General features: G+C 39.7%; 1 protein-coding gene across 5 annotated transcripts in view; it reads left to right on the top strand.

Annotated features, from left to right (window-relative positions):
- CLCN3 (chloride voltage-gated channel 3) overlaps window positions 1–21,106 on the top strand; it is a 62,197-nt gene that overhangs the window by 20,367 nt on the left and 20,724 nt on the right. For 3 of the 5 annotated variants that reach the window (XM_040556596.1, XM_040556599.1, XM_040556597.1), the window contains exons 3-4: window positions 18,324–18,481; window positions 20,039–20,138. In XM_040556596.1, coding sequence (XP_040412530.1) covers window positions 18,324–18,481; window positions 20,039–20,138 — 258 coding nt within the window. Of the gene's footprint in view, window positions 1–6,869; window positions 7,094–18,323; window positions 18,482–20,038; window positions 20,139–21,106 lie in introns of those variants that run through there. The other 2 variants (XM_040556600.1, XM_040556598.1) reach the window with 2 other exon arrangements.

Below are 21,106 nucleotides of genomic sequence, written 5' to 3'. Positions count from 1 at the left end.
TTATCAAGCTTATTGAAGTGAGACTGATGTTGATACAAAAAGGTTTGATATGAAACTAGGACAGAGTGACCTGAAACTGGGATGGCTTGACTGTCTCGCCAAATACAGGTACTCTGATATCGTGCATTGACTCTACGCATGTAGAAACTGACTGGGATTAGCATGTAGATGGATGGCATAGTGCTGTCACTGTGAGAGGTGGCAGTGACCCCTTTTAAGGGGGTAGAGAGGAAAGAATCGTCAATTAAAATCCCAAGTCTCCCAGGAGAAGAACTGCATCAGAGCAATGACTTGATTACAGCAAATCAGTGAGTGGTGTATTAATCACCAGTATGAGATATCAAATCATTTGCAGCTTATGTTTTGCTATACCTCTATGCAATGTATGCTACTGAGCAAAAATTTGTCCTTGCCTTTTCTTTGTAGTGCACTTGATCGTCTAAAATAGTAACTCTAAGAGCTCTTTTATTAGAACAGATGGTTGAAAAATAAATACTGATTTCCATTGCTACTTATTTCCTTCGCTTAGCAGTTGCTTCTTTTCCAGGTTAAGGATTTCTGGTTTACTTAGTTGGACCTTGCAGCTGTCCCATGCTTTGGATCATTTTTACTGCCTCCTTCTGAAATTTTTCTAGTATCTGTAACTTAAGGGAGGGATGAGATCTTCGCACAGTATTGGGAAGATAGGCATGTCATGGAAACAGAGTAGCAACCTTCAATTTTATTCTGACCACTACTGAGTATTGAGCTCACAGTTCCACAGAATTCAAATATGCCTGGCATAGTGTAGTATTAACAAAATTGCTGATGACACGACATCTGTGTTCATACAGTTTATGTATGGAGAAGATTTAATATTCTTGAAGATAAGAAGTAAGCTTAATATAGATGGCATGTCTAGTGAGACGTGTACCTGTTGGTGTTATGATTTTTATCCCTTGCACAAACAGCTTGAACAGCAGGTGGGAAATACTGGCCAAAACTAAACAACCCCAAAGCAGGAAAAGGGCAATCTAACAGCTAAAACCTGTTTCTTTAAAAAAAAAAAAAAAAAAAAAGGAAGTAGCTAAGAGGCTCTTAGAGAATAAGAGAAAGCAACGTGATCTCATGCATGCAGAAAATAGGCTGCGTTTCTTTCACAATCTTCCCTGCCTGATTAGTACAGTAAAAACAGATATTTTAAGTAAAGCTGACCAAATAAAAAAAAAAGGGGGGGGGGGGGAAGCACTTCTCCTGGCTGATAACTCTGCATAGTCTGTTTATCATAAGGGTTTTCTTCCATCACTGATGGGGTGGACGTCAAGAACAGTGTGGTGGACAACCCCAGAAAAAAAAAAAAGTGAAAAGAAACCTGAAGGAAATAGGCTTGTCTTCATTTTTTTTTCAGGCTAAGTGGTCAAAGTAGTCTTTAGGGACCAAAGGCTTATTCTTTTTATATTTTATTTTTGGTCTTATGTATTAACATTGTACCATGTTTTCATTATTTTCTCTTTCTATTTCTTCTTCTGCCCTGAACCTTTGCCTGGTGATGGGGAGGCTTTACTCATATTTCACTGACGTGCAGTGAAGGTTCAGCTATCCTAAGGGGGAAGTCAGTCTCAGAATTCATTACACAATGTGTTTGCGGCTCTATGACCTGTTCTACTGCATTGTTTGCTAGTTGGGTTTGACTTCAATTATCTTCCTTGCCTGGCCAATGAGTAAAAGCACCACTGGAAGTTATACAACGCTGTAAAATTCAAGAACCTGTGGTTGGCCGATGAAGAAGCAAGCTTATTAGGCTAGATCGTAGAATAAAGTGTTCTCTGCTGGATGAAATGATTGTGAGCAAAATTAAGTAACAGGTTTGGGGGAAACAAATAATTGTGGGGGAGAAAAAGCACCTGTAATTATGAAAACAAACTATTTTTTTTCCTTTATAAGAAAATGAAAATATAATAAAGCTCACAGTGTATTACTGTTAAGCACATTCCTCTGGGCTTTCTTCCCATTTTGTTTAAGCCCCATCTGCCTTTAAGTACTCAGCAGCATATGTTATAAATTTGTTTGCTTTTGCGATATATTTTGTCTTAAATTTTCCATGTTATAGTTTGTCTCATTGAGGCTTTTGATGAGGTGGCAATGGAAACAGTTTAACGGAGTCTTCTGTCTGTGGCTTGATACAGAGCTGGGAAGCCTTTTGCCAACACTGTTGTGATCAAGCACATGATTTTATGTAATGCTAATGAGTGAAGGAAGTTCAGGTCTCTGTAATGTTAAGATATCAAAAAAATATATATATCATTTTTACTGTGTCTAATCTAAAGGTATGTATGACTTGTATGACTGTTTTTTTTCTTTCTCTCCTGTGATGGCACCTTTAAGTTATTTCATCCTGGACGGTGTGATGGAACTGGGAGGTGTGTGTTTGTCTTTCTTGCATTGTCCTTAGTTTTCCTTTTGCCGGCCCTGCTGTGTGACCCAGATGAGAAAGTTGCATGATTTTGTACAGGAAGAACCAAGTCAGACTGAAGGGGCTGCAAGGTTAGTAAACTGAGACAAAGGAAGCAAAAGGAGAAGGCAAGATGGTGGAATGATTGAGTCTGGGCTTAGTTTAGCCACGTGGATTGAGAAAAGGATAAATGAAAGGAAATTAGGAAAAAGGCAGGAGAATAAAGCAGGAAGGAAAAGGAATGGAAATGAAAGGAATGGGAAAGGGTAGATTTTGAGAGATTTTGTGAGTTCTTTGCATACCCTGTTGTACGTGGATGCTTCCATATGTAGCCATCAATGGAGGGAACACATGGGTTCAAGTCCTTTCAAAATGGTTGGAGATGGTAGCTGTTTTGAGAGAGAGCTCTCTTATGTTGCGTTTTCAAGGGAACACTATCTTTTAGCTCTGCTGAGGGAGAAGCTTTCATTTTGAATAATAGGAAAGGAAATGACCGTGAAGAGTCACTAAAATCTTTTGTATTGGTCACAGTAACGTTTGTAATTATCTGACATGTTTTTGTCATCTCTTGTTATTTGAGATCATTCAGCATTGTCAGTCTTACATTTGGAATTTCATAAAAGACCTGATTTTTATTTTCATTACCTGGTGCAATGAAATTATATAGTCTGTGATCAGAATGAGCCAAATAATTGAGGGAATTGAGAAAATGTTTGGCTTGTATGTAGTAAGGTGTTCAGCTGTATTATTTAAACTCAGCTTACTTCTTAATTTGATATGGTAGAATAGTGCTTCAGAATTAAGGTCGTCTCCTCAGCCCTGGCTAAGGAGGCTGGCATACCTCAGTGATGCTCCCCTACATTTCATTGGCTTTGTTGTGTCACCTCAAAACACCTTTCCCTTGGTTATCCTGATTTGTCTAACCTCTAACTTATTCTGGTATGTTCAGATACTTTATAGATAATATTTCTTCTCCCTCCTCCTAAAAGAAAAAAGATATGGTATGGAGGAGGATTAAGGTAACTTTTTTCATTATCAGCCTGTTTTAAAGGTGTGTCACCCAAATACATTGTGGTATTTCCAGAACAATGGACTTAAAGCCCTTTTCTGCAAAGATAGATGCATCTAAATGATGTTTAAGAACAGTATGTGCCTGTTGAGAACAATGGAAACACTCAGATGCATGAAGCTGTTTGGGCATGGAGGATTTCTGGGATTGAGGCCTTAGAGTATAATTATTGTGATGAAATCTCTTTGAAAGCAAGCTACTCTATAAACCTGCTGTTTACATATGAGCTTTCTTATGCACTAAATTGGCTGTTTTTAAGGGGTTCTCAGTCACTGAAAATAAAGCTATTGTAAAACTAAATTTAGGCTGTACAAGTGTTCATAATGTTATATGCTCCATAATACCCAAAATACCTCCTTAACTACAGACACCATTTCACTAGCTACAATTTTGGGTTTTGAAGGACTTCACAATAGAAATAGCTGACATGCTCTTGAATATACAGTTATCAGACAGTTAAAGGCAGACACTTCTTCAAATGAGTTAGAAAAGGAATACTTTGGAAACATTAAATTGTATAGACTTTTAGAGATGGATAAAATGACTGTCTTACTTTGGTCAGGTTAGCATGCAGTGTCTTTTTCTCTTTTTGTTTTTGCTGCTTAAAATAAACAAGACTAGCGTGTAGGGAAGGTAATACATGCGGTGGCAGTGGTTATGAACAATGAGAACACAAGCTGCTGGTAACTGAGAAGGGAAGATGACTGTTCTGCTTTTTAGGATGATACAAAGAACTGTTTGGCAGCCTGTCTACGAGTGGTGACCTTGGAAAAGCTATTGCAATTTAATATTAGATAGGCTCTTAAAGATTTATGTAGCAAATACAAAGTTGTATCTGTTTTACATTGCAGACTTTATTTTCTGTCATAGCAAAGGTTTTATCAGGTAAGTCCTCTAGCTAGTTATCCTTTATCCTTTCCAGTCCGGTCTGGATGTTAGACTTCTGTAGAAACTTTGCATGGGCCTTAATCCAGTGAACAGGTTTAGGTTACCAGGTTAGCCATTTCTCTGCTCTAACAAATTTTTATTGTCAGTTCAAAGGCCTTCAGTAACAATATCTTAAACTAGTTGTGATCTTCCAGCCCGTGTTATACAAGTTCTTTATAACCTCTATTCCATATTTTTTTCTCCAGTGTGGAGTTGAGTTTATAGTGTTGTCTTCTGTAATCAACATATAATAAATGCACTAACAGTTCATTCTCTAGTAATTCTTTCTTCAGATTACCGAAATTGGTAATCTTTCTGCCACAAATGACTTTTTCTTTACATGTAATAGAAGATTCTTTCTAGGTGTGGAATTGAGAATGTGCAAGAGTTTCTACTGCACTTCCTTTTAAGTTAAAGTCCTATGGATAATTTAGAGTTCAGAGGTGGTTTTATGCTGAAAATTTTGGGCGTCTTCTGTGGTGCCAGGGCGTGTTTTTTTCAGTGATACCAGAGTAGGATAGCACTTTTGTGACTGTGTATCCATAGTCACAAAAGTCATCGTCTGTCTTTCTCCTGACTTTTTCATTGTTTAAGATGCATCTTATTTAAGGGTTTTAGGTGTTAATTTTTGGGTGGATATTAAATCCTCTAGGTTTTACCTTTTTTTTTTCCAGGTACAAAAATAAATGAATGCATATAGGGTCTGAAAGTCATTTATGGATGCTCACAAACTTGAGGATTGAGTAGTTCTTGTTGAAAAGGTGATTGTAGGAGGCCACCCTTCAGAAAGCAATTCTTTGTATAGATGATAGCAAATGGAGATGTCTCCAACTCAGAAGACACCAATATTTTAGAACTGAGTTATCTCCAGGGTTACCTCTGTCTTAGAGACAAGATAGGTTTTTTTTCTTTAACTTTAGTTTGCTACAGGGCTCACACGCATTTTTTCTTTTATTCTCACACTTTTCTATTTTCAAATCTCTAGATACCAGCGTTTTCTCAACACTTGTACTGGAGCCATATTTTTAAGATTTGATATATTACAGGTCTGTGAAGCAAGTACAGTGTTTCTTTATCCTACTCTGTGCTCAGCAAGATCGCTTACAGTATGTGGCTTGTAACATTGGCAATGGCTTATAAAACAAACAACTTCCTTAAGGACCCATTTGGAAAACTGTTTAAGAAACCAGTGCATTTGAAAACTAACATAGTTGGCTATCAGTCATAGTACAGAGGTGAAAAGGCAAGCATAGTAAAATGAATCCCTTTCCTTCTGTCCTGTGTGCATGAAACTGAAGCAAGGCCTTGATGCTGCAGATGGGCACCGTTCTCTGCACAGTCTGTGTGTAAAAGATCTCATGTGAAACAAGTTTTGTATCACAAATTGCCAGATAGGAACAGTACAAGGTTGAACAGCAAACATACATCGTATCTGTATATGAGTTTATAGAAACATCAGGTTCAATGCAAGCACTCCTGCTGCACATGCCTGTGTATCGGCATGTGCACATGCTTCATCAAAAATACCATTCCATTATTTTTTTCTTAGCAGTATTCAGACTGAAAATAAATTATTTCAGAAAACCATTCTGTTATCAACCAATCAGCGCTAATACAATTCTAGTTCTTGTGTCACATGCCTTTGAAAGCAAATGCTTAAATATTTGCTTTTAATACCAAGGTAGCAGGAAGCAGTATATTTATATACATGGAAATATATGGGCCAACTGAGTGCTGTTTTTGTGCATTTAAAGTGAGTTTAGCCGTTATGTCTTCAGATATTCATTACTGAAGTGCTTGGGTTTTGCCCAAGCTGTGTCAGTAGCTGTTTTATCGGGTGTTCCCCAGATGTCTGGGTTAGCGCTCGGCGTTGCTGCCACGTCAGTGCCTGTGCTTCTTATGGGACTCAGAGCATTTGGCCATTGTGTAGTGCACTGAAAGCCCGAGTAGGGACTTGTGTTTACTACACTGTGTTTTTTTTTTCTCATTTCTCTTCCCTCTGAGCTTTTTAATAGAATATGGATGTTGTGCTGTTATAGTACCAGAATAATCACCCCGAAGCACGGGGAGAGACGGGCACAGTGCAGCCAGCTACGCGCTGTCATGCCGCCGTTGCTGCTCGACGTTACCCCCTGCAGCTGGCTGCTGCGGGGGGAGGTTAGCCCCCGCAGTGGGGCAGCTCTTCCTCAGCGCTCGCCATCTCCCGCTGGGAAAGCCGTGGCCCTACCAGCGCCGTGGGCTCTCCCACGTCCCCCGGGCGGCGGCGGGGCTGGTGACCGCGCAGCCCCTGAGGGGGCCGGGAGCCCGCCTCAGTCGGCCCGGCCCCGGCTCGCGTCAGCGCCCGCCCGGGCGGCCCCGTGCCCGGCCCCGTGACGCAGCCGCCGGCGGGCCCTGGCGGCGCCTCCCCGTGACGGCACTGGGCGGGGCCCGCTCCTGCGCCCCGGCCGCCTCCGGCTCCGCGTCCGGCTCCGGTCTCGGTCCGGCTCCGCTGGGGGTCCCGGCGCGGCATGGCCCCGGCCCCGGCCCTGGGCTGACAGCGGCCGCCGCCCCCCCCCGCGCCGGCGGCCCGGCTGCTGGCGCCGCGGCCATGGACGCCCCTGCCGATCCCTACCTGCCCTACGACGGGGGAGGAGACGGCATTCCGCTCCGCGAGCTGCACAAGCGAGGTACCGCCGCGGGCACCCGCTCGCCGCCACAGCGCCCCCGCCGGGCTCCGGCCGCCGCCCCTCCCGCGCACCCAGGCGAGGCGGCCCGGGGCTGGGCAGGCCCGAGCGGGCAGGCTCCGCGGGGCCGCCCGCCCTGCCCCACCGGCACAGCCGTCGCCCTCCCGGGGGGCCCGGAGCCTCCCCTGCCTGCCCCGGGGCCGGGCCCGCCGGCGGCTGCGGGAAGGGGGAGCGGGAGCCGCGGGAGGGCGGCGCGCACCCGGAGCTACGGCTGAGGAGAGCGGCGGGGAGGGCTCCCCTCTGCGCCGCGTCTTGCGAGGGGGCAGGTCGAAGACAAGGCAGCGTTGCCAGAAAAAGCCTCTTCTGAGCCTGCCCTTTGCTTCTTACCCCCAACTCAGAGCAGAACGGCCGCTGTAAAGACGCGCTATCTCAAAATAGCGAGACAAGTTCGAGTAGGAATGAATGAGTGACGCCTCGAAATTCTGAGGACGTCTCCCATTTCACTGGGTTAGCTGCTTAAACCTTGGTGTTTAAGAACAGTAAACGCGATAATTGCTCACTTCAGTTTTGTTTAAATCGGCTAATCTAAAATTAGAAGCTTATCAACATTTATGGCTGCTGGCGGTGGCATTAAAGAGGAGGTACGCTGAGACTAAGGATCATTTACATAAGATTTTTTTTTTCCCCTCTATTTTAGTCTGTTGTGTCTTTCCTCATCATCTCTTACTTGTTTACATAAATTAGGTCATACTTTCTTTTGTTTTCATCTGGCATCTTCATCTGTTTTAATGCTTTACACAAAAGGTTATTGTTGTCTTTTTCTGATTCTTAAGGTGTTTACCAGCATATGTTAAGAATATCAACAAGTTCTAACATGGCTTAGGGTATTTTAAGACAAGGAAATTTTTAACCTTGTGCTACTGCTTTTTGACCACAGTATTCTCTGCGCAGATCATAATTGTATAGCAGGTAGCTGGATAGTTTTCTATGTCAAATTTTAGAATCCCTTATGAGAAATTGAGGATGGTACTTTTCTAATACATCTGCGAGGTGTGAAGTAGATCTCTTTAGATTGCTTTCTTTTTTCAGATAGGTGTGAAAATGAGTTGGCTGTACATGCTGATTACCTGAAATGGTAGACTGTAGATCCCTGCTAAACATCCCTGTTAATTACACTTTCAAGCTCTGCAGATTATAGTTGGACATTGAAACCTGATCGGTTTTATTATATGCCTGGAAACTAGCAGATTTTAGTTGATATTGCAATACAAAAAGTAGAGAATTGCAGTGCAAAATGGTGTCTGGCACGTTAGAGTTTAGCTTTTAAGCATACGATCTACAAACACTGTAATGAAAACAGTCGGGGCTGGACTGAGTGTTTGCATCTCGGTGACATCACAAGGCACCAGCGGGAGAATTCCCTGTTGTGACTGGTTGAGTTTTGCAGTTGTTTCATTGAATTCTGTTGCTTCCAATGTTCTGAAATAGTATTCAAACCCAGTGCTTATTCAGTTTGCTACTGTGAGCTCTGATTAAAACAGCCAAACAAAACCCCACGATTTTGATTGCTGCCATAATCTCCTGCAAATCTTAATTTGTCAAGTGCATATGACTCATATGAAAATTGCTTGTCCAGACCATAGTTTGTGCCACAGATTTCATTAAAATTTGTGTATTTTTCCTGCTGATCTGTAATACCACCGTAATCCTTGTTACTGTCATTAGCTATCAAAATAAGTTTTAAAAATGGGAACAAAGGCTTAAACTTAAAAGTGAATTCTTTATACTTATTACGTTCGCTACAAATCTGGACAAAGATACTACCAAGATGTTTCTCCCTCATGTAGATTTCAGAGCATTATAATAACAAGTTAGGAGAAAATAGATAAAGATACTTTGAGAAAAGAAACGTAGTTGTTAAGGCCTGTGGAATTTCTTTCTTTATTCACATACTGACAGCTCGGTCCTGCAGCGTAATGTTCACGTCTTGCAAAACTGCTTTGTAACAGCAAAGCATTTGTTGTACTAATTGACTGCAGTGGCTCGCCTGAAGTGACTGAACCTCAGTAATGATGAAATGACTGTTTAACACATTAGGGGTCTTTGAGGTTTAATTAACAGGCTTTACTAACTAACGTTGGATGAGATGAAATGCAAAATATCGTACTTATTATTATTACATTTGACCCATTGGCTTGCATTAGGAAGATATTTCAGTTTTCTTAGTGGGAATATGCTGTGAAACATCAAACGGAAATATTCTTAACGTATGACAAGATAAACAATTAATATATATTTACTACTTGTCATTTTATTGGGGGGGGAACAAGTAGTGTCCAATAATATCTGTTTTTGTTATCTGGCCTTCCTTTAACCTCCTCTGTCCCAATACTTCTCTTTATGTGGTACTAAACACATCATTCCAGACCTCCTTACCCTCCCAGGTATACTGAAATATAACTGCAGGAACAGAGTTCACTTCTAGTCTTTTCTGTGGTAATAAAATGAGTTAAAAATACTACTTCTCTCCTTTAGAGAGCATTTTTAAGTCCTGGTTCAGGACTGCATATATAACAAGTAACTGACTTATACACTTTCTCAGAAGAATTTATTATATATAATAAGCCACATACTGTAATATATATTGTATAAATAAATTGTTCTTTGTGTTACTCATTTGTTTGCCCTTGGATTTATTTTTGCATCATTCTTTTTAGCTGGACCCATATGATAGTTCCTAATTATCAGCATCTTGTTTGTCTTCCAGCTGTTCATGGACATGTTCGCAACTCCGTGATTTCCACTCCCCCCTTTTTACTCCCCTCTCTCCTCCCCCCCCCCCCCCCCCAAATAGGCAAGGATTTTGCCATTCTTTAAAAGTTTGAAACATAAGCAATAGCAATACATATATAGCAGTCAAGCTGTCAGTTGCAAAACTTGAGCCTCAACAAGCATGGGGGTTGTTAACCCACCCGTATAAACATAAATGCATTTTAGATTTTGAAAGTCCTTAATCAAAATTAATGAAATGCTCTTCCATTAATAATTTGCAATTGAGTTGGTAGCCAGGAGATGTGAGAAATATGTGCATTAAGGGCATACCAGTTTACGTAGTCGTAGTAAATGTAACTTACTGTGCACTGGCAGGCCACCCACCATTACATGAAGGTAGTTACAATAACCTGCAGCTTACAACATGCTATGAGCAGTGGGGGGAAGTCTTTGAGATGTGCTAGTATCTGAGGTATTAGAAAGCTAATGAGCAAATCAATATTAGGCCTTTCATGGGCCTGAACATGGCCTGATTTGGGATAATCATATTGGCAGAATTTTTCTTCTTGTTGCATCCTGTCTTTGCCCTTCAAAAGAGTATCTAAGTAGTTGTTAAGTACATGCAGCAGCAGTGTTTAGAAATCTGATTATCTAAGTTTCTCTTGTCCTGGCTATCGCCTTGGCTGTTGTTAGATGCTAGATTACTTCCTTTTGTAAGGTTTGCTTTACGTGACGTTACATCTCTTTATACCTTTCTGTTTTTCTCATCTCTTTCTTGCACGGTCCATATTTTTAAGTTGTAAATTTAATAGATTGAGGACCCCCGTAACTCTTCACTTGCATATCTGAAGTCACTATTTGTTTGGGCCATAACTAAAGAAATAGTATAGACCATTCTCCATGTACTTTAAGACAAGAAAATGAGTCTGTGATAATACATGTTTTTCTTCCTCCTGCATCAAAAACAGAAAGAGAAGTGATTCTTCCACCTAAAGTCAAAAGACAAAGATAATTATGCGTTTTTTAATGTGCTATATGCATTGAGCGATATTTCACCTGTTCTTTGCCCTTTTCTCAGATTCCTGTGTGTTTGCAGTGGATACAGGTTCTCAAAAGTCTTTGTTTTCACTCTGAGGTGCTACTATTCAGCTTTCACTTAACTCTTGCTTTTTTAAAGGCTTTTTTTTTTTTAACCCAGATTGATTTTTTTTTTTTTTTTTTTGCCAGAAGTAATGGAGGGGAAGGGATTATTTACTACTCAGTGCTTCTGTCAGGCATTTTGATAATTTTCCCTGTTTTTCAAATCTTGTTCTGAGTCCTCCAGTTTCCTAGTATATTTGCCAGCTGATTTTTTTTTTCAGTTGCTGCATATATAGTTTTGTCATTTTGTATGAATTTGGTTGTAATGCAGAGAGCAATTTGTAGCTTGTGACCCTTATGATGTGATGCAGTTTAAGAAAGCCAACTAAAGAGTCTGTGAATTCATAGCTGCACACAAAGGGAGAAGTATTACTTGATTACGAAGACTTTAAAAATCATTGATAACCAGCAGTAGTGAATGGTGCATTCTGGTGTGGCGTGCTGTGCTTCTGATTCTGGAATTTAAAAATTATTTCTAGCCAGGAAAAGACAATAGTGCTTAATGGCTTTTTCTGAGTGGTTACAGACAAATTTAAATAAACTGCCAACTGTTTCTTGTCTTTTTTCTTTTTCTTTATTTTATGGAAAGCCTTGTGTTTTGAGGTCTGAAGATGGCTATAGAAAGAAGCTTAGGCACTAAGACGTACCTCGTGTATACAAATCTTCTTTGTAACGAGTGTAAATGATCCTTACCGTGTGCACTGTGCTGGGCCCTTCCCCGCCTCCATTCCCCTTGGCACCTAATACCCAAGGACACATGGGTGAAGCAAAGCCTTGGATTAGTGTCTGGCCTCTGGAAAGATACAGCCCCGGCTGATTTTAGCACTCAGCAGGTTTGGATGGTCGTGTCGGGGAGGGCTTATTCCAGCCTTTGCTGTAAACTGATTAGCTCCATTTTCACTCGCAGTGGTGCGTTTTCTTTTTTCCTCCTTTCACGCTGCTTAAAGTAAGCCAAATGAAATGTCCTGCGCTGCTGTCAGCGGGAAGGATGGCAGCTGAGCAGAATCGGCTCAGTTGTGCATCATCTAGAAAAAGGGGTGTGTGAGCAGCAGCAAGATAGAGTATTCTTGCTGAAACAGGTGTTTCTTGACAATCTATGTAATGCTTGGAGAAGTGGGTGCTGTGCTTGCTCTGCCATTGATATCATTTACCCATTGCATTCACAACTCTAAAGTCTTTTTTAAACAGGCGTCTTTGGGGGTTTTGAGCTCTGTGAAATAGGTACTACTGTATACTGGCAGGATATTAATATTGATGTAGAAGTTCTGAATCCTTTCCAGCAGAAAGGCATAATTAAAATTTAACAAGACCCCAAGGGCCCATTTATATATTTCAATGTAACTAGTCTGACAGTTCGTTGCTGTGGAAGGGGGTGAGCTTGCTTGCCCTCCCTCTCCTCCTCTTGCACTGACTATTTCTTGTCTGTCAGCACGGTACCTTAACCATGGTTCTGTATAATGTCAGTTTTTTTTCTTTTTGTTCCTTTTGTCTGCTTAGTTGGATTAGCATATTTGATTGGTTTGCTGAGCAGATGGATGATGTGACAGAGCTGATCCAAGGGAGCTGTAAGACCAAGAGTGGGATGGAGAAATGGGGAGAGCAACGTCTCGTATTTGGGAGCACTGAGTACAGCTCAGCCTTACTGTGTAGTTATGTCCTAAGAGATGTTTCATTCATGAAACGGACTAAGCTGGTGCATGCTGAGACAGGGTATGTTGTGATGTGCATTCAGAAGACGTGTATCATATGCTGTATGGCATATAGAAGTGGTCTTAGACTTCATCATAAAGTTCTGGTCTCGTTTATTCCACCAGCCACCCTCTTGAGCCTGTTCATGTCCTAGTTCTGTAGCTAGTTCTCTGTAAGCTATACATGTGTGGATTTGTTCTCTACATAATATTGGGTAATTGTGCAGATAATCATGGTCTGTAGAACCTCCTGAAAATCTGTCATGCACTGTTTGATTACCAAGGATGCGGTATTTGTTTTAAATACTGACTTTCTTATCATTTTTATGCAACAAGAAGGAATACTGCACAAAAGGAAGGACTCAGGAAGGATCATTGTACAGTTACGTGGGAATTGAGAGCATCAAATATGTTGTAAAACATGTTTCTTGTGTGAAACTGTACTTACATAACTGTGAAGCATGTGACCCCTCAATTCTTGAACTCAAAGATGTTAAGTGTACTTTCAATGGGATTTTTAAATTGCAACATGTAGAAACGAGCCCCGTTCCTCCGTGGAGGAGAGAACCCCAACAAGAAGTGAGAAGCCAGGTCTGGAGGCTCTTCAGTTCTCCATATCCAGGGACCAGGAAAGGAGGACCCTAAAGATCTTTTTAATCTCCTGAGTTCTTTCAGTGGACAAATGCAGCTGCATATGACTGTCAGCAACTCAAGTTTAGGTTTGTTAGCGTTTTAAAATGCTTTAGCTGGAACATTTTTAAACTGTACCATGGTGAGTGAGTCAGTAATGATCTGCTCATATGTTTTAAAGGTATTAGTCCTTGCTGACGTTATCTTTATAAATGGATTAGCTAGAAACTTAGCAGGTATCCTTACAAACAAGCAAACGATCATACCCCATGACTTTTCATCAGCTGTGTGTTGCACAGGGTTGCTTTCAAACCTCCTGAAAGAAATCTACTGAGTGACAAAAGGATGAAAGATCACTACTGGAGGAGGTGAGGCAGCCTTTGAAAATGCTCTGCATGGCACATGACAAATGTTTTGTAATCTACAAAGTCAGCTTTTTGTCATGTTTATCATAGTTTCAATGTCAATCAAGATTGGAGACTGCTTGTGTGAGGCATATGTAGAGAGTACAAAAGAAGAGGTATTCCTTGCCTCAAGGGGACAGAAGGCAAGGAGGAAGCTGTAATGTATAAAACAGCCTGAGTGATTCTAGCAAAATATTAGTTTAGTAATTTCTTGGTTTCCTGCCTTATATCAGGAGGGACCAGCCAAATAAAGCTGGAAATTGGATCAGTGTTTGGAACTAACAGCTGTTTAGTATCGGTTCATGCTCAGAAGGAAATTAAGAAAAGCATGTACCAGGTCCTGCAAGGACTGCTTTCTCCATCAAGGGATAGTGTCCACTCAAGCTATTTTGGATTGTATTTTTTCAGTCTCATTTAAAAATAAACAAACAAATTAAAAACAAAAAACACCAAAGCCAACCAACCAAAAAAAACTTATTCAGAGAAGAGAGCTTTTTTATGCCATTGGAATCTGCTTCCCTTATTCCGGTTTTGGCCATGCAGCACTATTACTTGGTTTTGCTGTACCTCATTCTGATCAGGCCTCCCAGGGTGCAGCGTTCTACTGTGAACCTTAATGCTTATGACAGTTTTTTTAAATATTTTTTTTTTCTTTCAGTACAATGCAAGCTACTTTCTTAAAACTATTGGAATTGGGAACTAGGAATCCAATTGAGTCCCAACATTTCATATCCATGGCTTGTTGTGTGTTTTTATTTATTTATTTATTTTAGTGTGTTTTGTTTTTGGTGAGGTGAGGATGCTACAAAACATTCCTTCAGTAGCCTGTATGCAGCACTGCTCAGCATCATGGTGTCATTAATATGCAGAGGTTGTTGGGAGTGTACAGGCAGTTAAAAAGATGGTTTCTGTGTTTAACCTTGTAAGTAAAGATTAAATTAAGTAATCGATGTTTTACGTCTGTTTTTTTCCCCTGTTTTAATCAACTTCACTTGAAACAGTACTTCAGCACTCAGATCTGATTGCTGAGAGAGGATTGTGCTGAAGGCTTGGAATTACATGCGTGGAAGGATAACGAAAGTCAGTTACCTTCCTAGAAAATAGCTCAGGCAAGGCCAACAGCAATTGGATCACTGAGAAAACACAACCTCCTTGCTCTGAAGAAACATGTTACTTTTATTGTCTGGAAGTTTACTGTCTGCAAGCAGTCTGTGATTGCAGCAGCTCACTAGCTACGTGTAGAGAACACAAGATCGGTGAAGATGCTGTTGGACAATTTTGCTAATTAAGGGATGCCAGCTACCTCGGGTCCTAAAGTTTTGCCAAGTATAGAAGGATTGTGTTGAATTTGCTTCGTAAGGTTTCCTGTATGTTATATGGAGCCTCTGAGAGGAGTTATATAGAGCCTCTGAGAGGACCAGTGTGTTGTTATTTTACCTCTCTGTGGTAACATGGGTTAGTTTGGAATAATTATGATAATAAAAGTTCTGCCTGTCGTTTTTTTACCATCTGCTTCCCAGTCTAATAAAGCCTTAAGCAAAGCCATACATAAGAAAAAGAAGACTCTACTTTCTTTGCAGCTGCAGAATAGCTCAGGTGTGTACATGCAGAAAATGGAGGTGTTCCGTAGCTAGAGGCTATATATACTTTGTGTAGTAATTAATAATTTCCTGCTTGGAGATTAGAGTGTTGTGTTGAAAAATACATATGAATGGCAAAGATTTTAACACAATCCATTGAATTGAAAATAAATTTAAAACGCTTTGATGAAACTGGCATGACATGATGAGACTTCGCATGTGTTTATGCTGATGAGAATCATCATTGGCATGGCTGGAAGGAGTGCCTTGTGGTGTGGCGTGTTAGAGAAGGAAGGGAAGACTGGGAAGTGAAAGCTCGGAAAAGTGTCGAGTACTGGTAAAGGTATATTTCTCTAAATGCTGCTTTGGAATAGTTAAAGGCACTATAGATGATGATATTAGCTGGAGAATGTCCGATGTCACTGCTGTCAGACTGTATCTTAGACGCTGAGCATCACATCTTACACAGCTGTTCTCTCCATGGTCCTCTTCAGGGTGGCCTTTACACCACGCTCACTCCAGCCTGTTTCTCAGGTGTAATGGTATACCATATATATATATATATATATATATATATATATATACGTGGTTTCTCTTGGTATAATGTAACAGCTAATCGTCTGCATAAGGCATCCATGACAGCTCTGTGTTCAAGGAAATCACCTCTTCAGCTTCACATCTCGTTCTGTATCTCTCCCCACCATACAATAATCATTTCAGTGTTTGGTGTGCCACGTGTTTCCCATCCTGTGACTTAGCAGATGCTGGTAAAGCAGGAGCTTGACGTGATCTCAGTGGGATTTTTACCGTGCCCAGGCAAGGACCGTTCTTCATTAGTCTACTCCAAGCTCTGCTCAGGGCCTGGTGTAGTTTGTGGTGCTGTCCCTGATGGTTTCTGTGGAAAGAATCCAGTTCAGCACTTTGTGATATATGCTTAAAATCAGCTCTTACTGTTTGTGATGCTTTTCCAGCTCTCAACTGTCCTTTGCCTCATGTGGCATAAAGCTGCGTGCTCCTTATAGCTTAATGTTTTTGGTTCATATATAATGGTTCGTATATAGCAGGGCATAAAGCCACGCTCTGGGGCAAAGGCAAGCTTTTGTTCTATTGTGATCACTCAGGTTCAGGAAACTTCTTGATGTAACTGAAACGTTGTAGGAGATGAATAATTAAGCTGAGGCTGAACTGTAATTTATGTCCCCTTTGTGAAGAAGGATAATGTCGCATAAAAAAAAGGCATTTTCATTTCGTCTTCTGTTGTTTTTTTTTCCCCCTTTAAATTTTGAGAGCAGTATCACTTTTGGTTACTGTCTCATCCACTAGATGCACTTGTCCTTTCAGCTAGCCAGACATGTATGTTAGACTTCCTTTCTAGTTACCAGAATTGGAAATGGCAAGAGAGTTGAATCCCTTATCCTAGATCAAGATTTTTACATTTGCCTCCACTTGCAAATCCGACCCAAGCTTCTGTTGTTGTTAGCCTTTTTGGCTAACAATGGAAGCATCTGTCCTAAGAGAGACCAGCAGCAGCTTTGAGAGAAAGGTGTTGGCACTGTTGAGGCATTTTCTGCATTTGCATTCTTCCCTTTCACTTTAAATGTGAAACAAATAAGTAAATTAACAAACTAATCTTTTTGTACGCTTTTCAGCTTGTCTGCATGTAAACAGCAAAGCAGGGGTGCTGAGTACTAAAACAAATAGTTTTGTGTATCTTGAAAGTTTCAGATTGCATTTGGTCTTAATACATTTTTTGTTATAATTTTCTTGTCTTGTCCTTCACCACCAAGAAAATGTCCAAATAAGCATTGTGTTACATAGAAAGCATAAGCAAGACCTTTCAAGCAAAAGATCTTTTGTTTATTTTTTATACATTGTAAACTGCTGACAGCACCAAGAAGCTGAACCCACAATTCCAAAAAATAAAAATAAAAATCTTAGGCCCGCCTGAACTGATAGTAGTGTTGGCCAAATTGGGCCTACATCTTTAAGAATAGAGGTTATTGTGGTATACCATGTGCCGTTGGCCAAATTACTTTATTTTTAGTCAAACAAGTGAGAGTAACCACTCTTTAAATCATTATTGTCTATATTAACCTCAATATAAATGTTCCCTTTATACCAATTACTGCTGTAGAAGCACTGAGGGCGTGGGGGAATGGTGGTCGTGCTATATTTAGGCAGCCATTCAGAAGGAAATTTTGCCTAGGGTCTGTAAACATACCACAGGAACTCAAAAAAAACCAATATATTGCTGAATTGCTGACATATGGAAGCTTAAAAAGACAAAGCTTTCCTGCATTCCATATTCATCTCATTCTTTTTATTCTGATTACTGAAAGAAATACTGCTGGGGGGTGCTGCTGTGTAAGCTGGCTGTGCAGGAGTTAGCTAGTGATGATAAATCAGTAGAAGACATTTTCTTTTTACAGTATTTCCAACTTTGTGACTGAGGGCTGTCTTGTGAGTACTTGCTTCATTTTTTTTAAGCTGCATTTATTATCTGTTGATAATACTTTTTAGGTCTGATTCAGACATGCAGGAGAGAGCGGTAAACAAAGACTGGAATATTTAGAAATAACTGGCAACTTATGGAGGTCCTGTGAGCTTCCTGTATTAGCCGGTTTTGTTTTCTTACAGTCAATTTTTCCTCTAGTAGTTCATAAACAAAAGCAAATTTCAAGTTAAATATGTGTCGGAAACACTCATTTTTTTCCCCCCACTTTGTTCTGTTGAAATTTCTCAGGAGTCTGCACACAAAATGGAACAGTAATTTGACTAGTACATTAATTTATATTTAACCAACATGAAATATGAAGTTGCTGTTGTGCGAATTTAATGTACAGATAAACAACAGAAAAACAATTAACATGCAACGTCGAGAGACCTAAATGACGTAACATACGCATACTATGGGAAGTGTCTTAATTACTTGCACAGAAGTTTTATATGCAATGTCATGATCATTAGAATACTTAGTTTATTACAGAATTTATTAATTTCTGTCTGTTCTCTGTCACAGGAACTCATTATACAATGACAAATGGAGGAAGCATCAACAGTTCAACGCATTTACTGGATCTTCTGGATGAACCAATTCCTGGAGTAGGAACGTACGATGACTTCCATACCATTGACTGGGTTCGAGAGAAGTGCAAAGACAGAGAAAGGCATAGACGGGTACATGAGATAAATAGCAGTACTTGGAATTTATTTTGGCTTGGGTATTGGTGTTGAGATCTGGTCTAGTAATACATATAAATACGTGCAGACTTTTAAATTTGTAAGTATTTAACATCAGGTAGGACTACTCTAATGCTATAAAAAACCACCCAAACAAAAAAAAACCACTGTGTCATTGATACCTGCAGTTGTGCAACAGTATTATAACTTTAAAAGAAAGCAGTAACTTAACAGAGTGGGAACAGGTGTGTCACGCCCCCTTGATATTTTTATAGTACTGCGTTTATTGCAATGGTTGTATATTTAAAGCTATATTCCAGTGTAGATGAATTTGCAGCAGTATGGCAGTGCTTGTGGTGGTACCTGTACTGGTATAAGTGTATGTCTGCTACTGCTATGCAGTGCTCTGGTTGTTTTGACTGTGAACAGTGAAGTTCTCATATCTAAAATATTAGCGTCTAACTATTTAACAAAAAAAGTAGTCCCAGTAAGCATAGGAAATGTCCTCTCCACTCTTCCATCACAAAACTTTCTTTTCTCCTCTTCTTTATTCATTTCTTCAGAAGATCTTCAAAGTTCAGCCTGTTCACCTGTAGCAGCGTGCTCTGCTACAGGTTCTTTTATGAACTGGACTCTGGTTCTATTACTGTTGTACAAGTTACCATCAGTCTTGTAATAAATCTGTTTAGTAGCCTTTTAGGAGGAAATATGCTATTTGGAGCCTTATTGCCAAACTTTTGGAATCCTTACATTAATTTACTTTAAAAATAAAGCAGATTTAGAGATTTCCTTGCCTAGTATTGTGCTTTCTTGATTTATTCCCCCCCTGCCCATGCACCTTATTTGTTGTAGATGCTTTTTCCCTCCTTTTACAGTATGAAAAAAAATTAAGACAGTTACATAATAAAACACGTTGAGGACAAATTTTGACTACATGCACAAAGTAAAGTAAATAAAGCTAAAATGTTTTTTTTTCCATATACTACCATTAGATGTCATTGGTTATAGTTGTTTAGAAGGGTCAGGTAGTTGTCTAGGTTTTTCATTTTTTTCTGTTCTTTTTTGGTGTGGTATTTGGTTTAAACATAAAAGAAAAATGTTTATATTTGGATTAGAAGCTTAGTAATTAATCTGAGCTAATTAATCTGAGTTATATGGAATAGCTTATTAGTAATATACTAAAAGAAATACAGTATTTCCGGTTCAGTGTAAATCATTGAAGAGAAATAATTTTACAGGAGAGAAATAATTTTACAATTACATGTTCTAGACGTTGCGGAAAGTATTCATTTTTCCTAATGTGCAATTTTGGGGTTTTAGTTCTTTAAATTAAATTTACCTTCCTCTGTCAGTTACTAGATATCTGAATAATTAAGTTTAGTTTATGCAGTAATACTGGGAGAATGCTTGTAGCTTAAAGAGTGGGTATATTTGCCTGCAGTTTGCATCACACAGTTACTTATACATCATGCATCACACAGTTACTTATACATGCTTTTTTCTCCTGTTATTAAAAAAACACGTGCAACTATTCATAATGATTTCTCTTTGCAGATTAACAGCAAGAAGAAAGAATCAGCATGGGAGATGACAAAAAGCTTGTATGATGCATGGTCAGGATGGCTCGTAGTCACACTAACTGGCTTGGCATCAGGTAATTTAAAAAAAGAGAGTATTTCTTTACATTTCATTTGTGTATTATTCACCAACTTGGATAAGAGCTAGTTCAGGCTAGTGTTGTAATTTCATTAAGGGAGGAAAAGAGTCACTATCTTGATATACAGACCTTAGTGTTTTGGGGGAAAGGATTTACTAAGGGAAACAAAACCCTTTACCACTTGGTTTATTTTAGGATGAATTTTTATAGCTGAAATTGTTTGATAGTTTGTGGCCGCACTGTGATGCAGTGCTACTTTCTACTGGCACAGTTTCAAGTGACCAAAATATGCAGAAGCAAGAGGTTGCAAATGTTTTCTCAGTTTTTCCAAAGAAATATTTTAAACAGAAATATTAGATTTAAGTCCTAGGAGGATTTGATTAGTTGCAGAATATAGAAATGTCTGTTAAAAGGCATGGGAAGTGTATAATTACTACTTAAATATATACATAATCACTCACAAATCACATATAAATTAATATATATGCAAAATGTGTAGCATGTTTATATACCTCTGAATATACAAAGTGGGAGTGTATAATTGCTGGAAATTGCTTACGTTAATTTGAGTGGGAAAGTGCAGTGTTGTTTTCTTGTGTGTTTTTTTTCTCCCCCTCCAAAGCTGCAATGTATATTAAAATAGCTTTACTGTGCTTCAGAGCACCAAAGCTAGCAAATTCTGGCCATGAACATTGCCCAGGTCTTACAGTTTCAGTTGTTTTATGTCGTATCTGTCCAGTGAATCTCAAGTGGTACAACCTTGATTTCTGTCAGGAAAAGGTCTTAGTTTATGTATTTCAATTAATGTAGTTTAAATTCTGTTCTACTGAAATACTGACTTAGACCTTGTTTGGCCCAGAATCTTAAACTGATGGTGTATGGAGATAAGTAAATGTGAACCGGCGTTAGTTCTCTACTGCCAGTTCATACAAGTAAGCCCAGGGGCTGTCTCTAGACAAATTTCT

This window comes from Cygnus olor, chromosome 4, assembly GCF_009769625.2.
Source record: "Cygnus olor isolate bCygOlo1 chromosome 4, bCygOlo1.pri.v2, whole genome shotgun sequence".
Classification (NCBI taxonomy): Eukaryota; Metazoa; Chordata; class Aves; order Anseriformes; family Anatidae; genus Cygnus; species Cygnus olor.
This window is presented reverse-complemented; position numbering and strand designations above follow the sequence as displayed.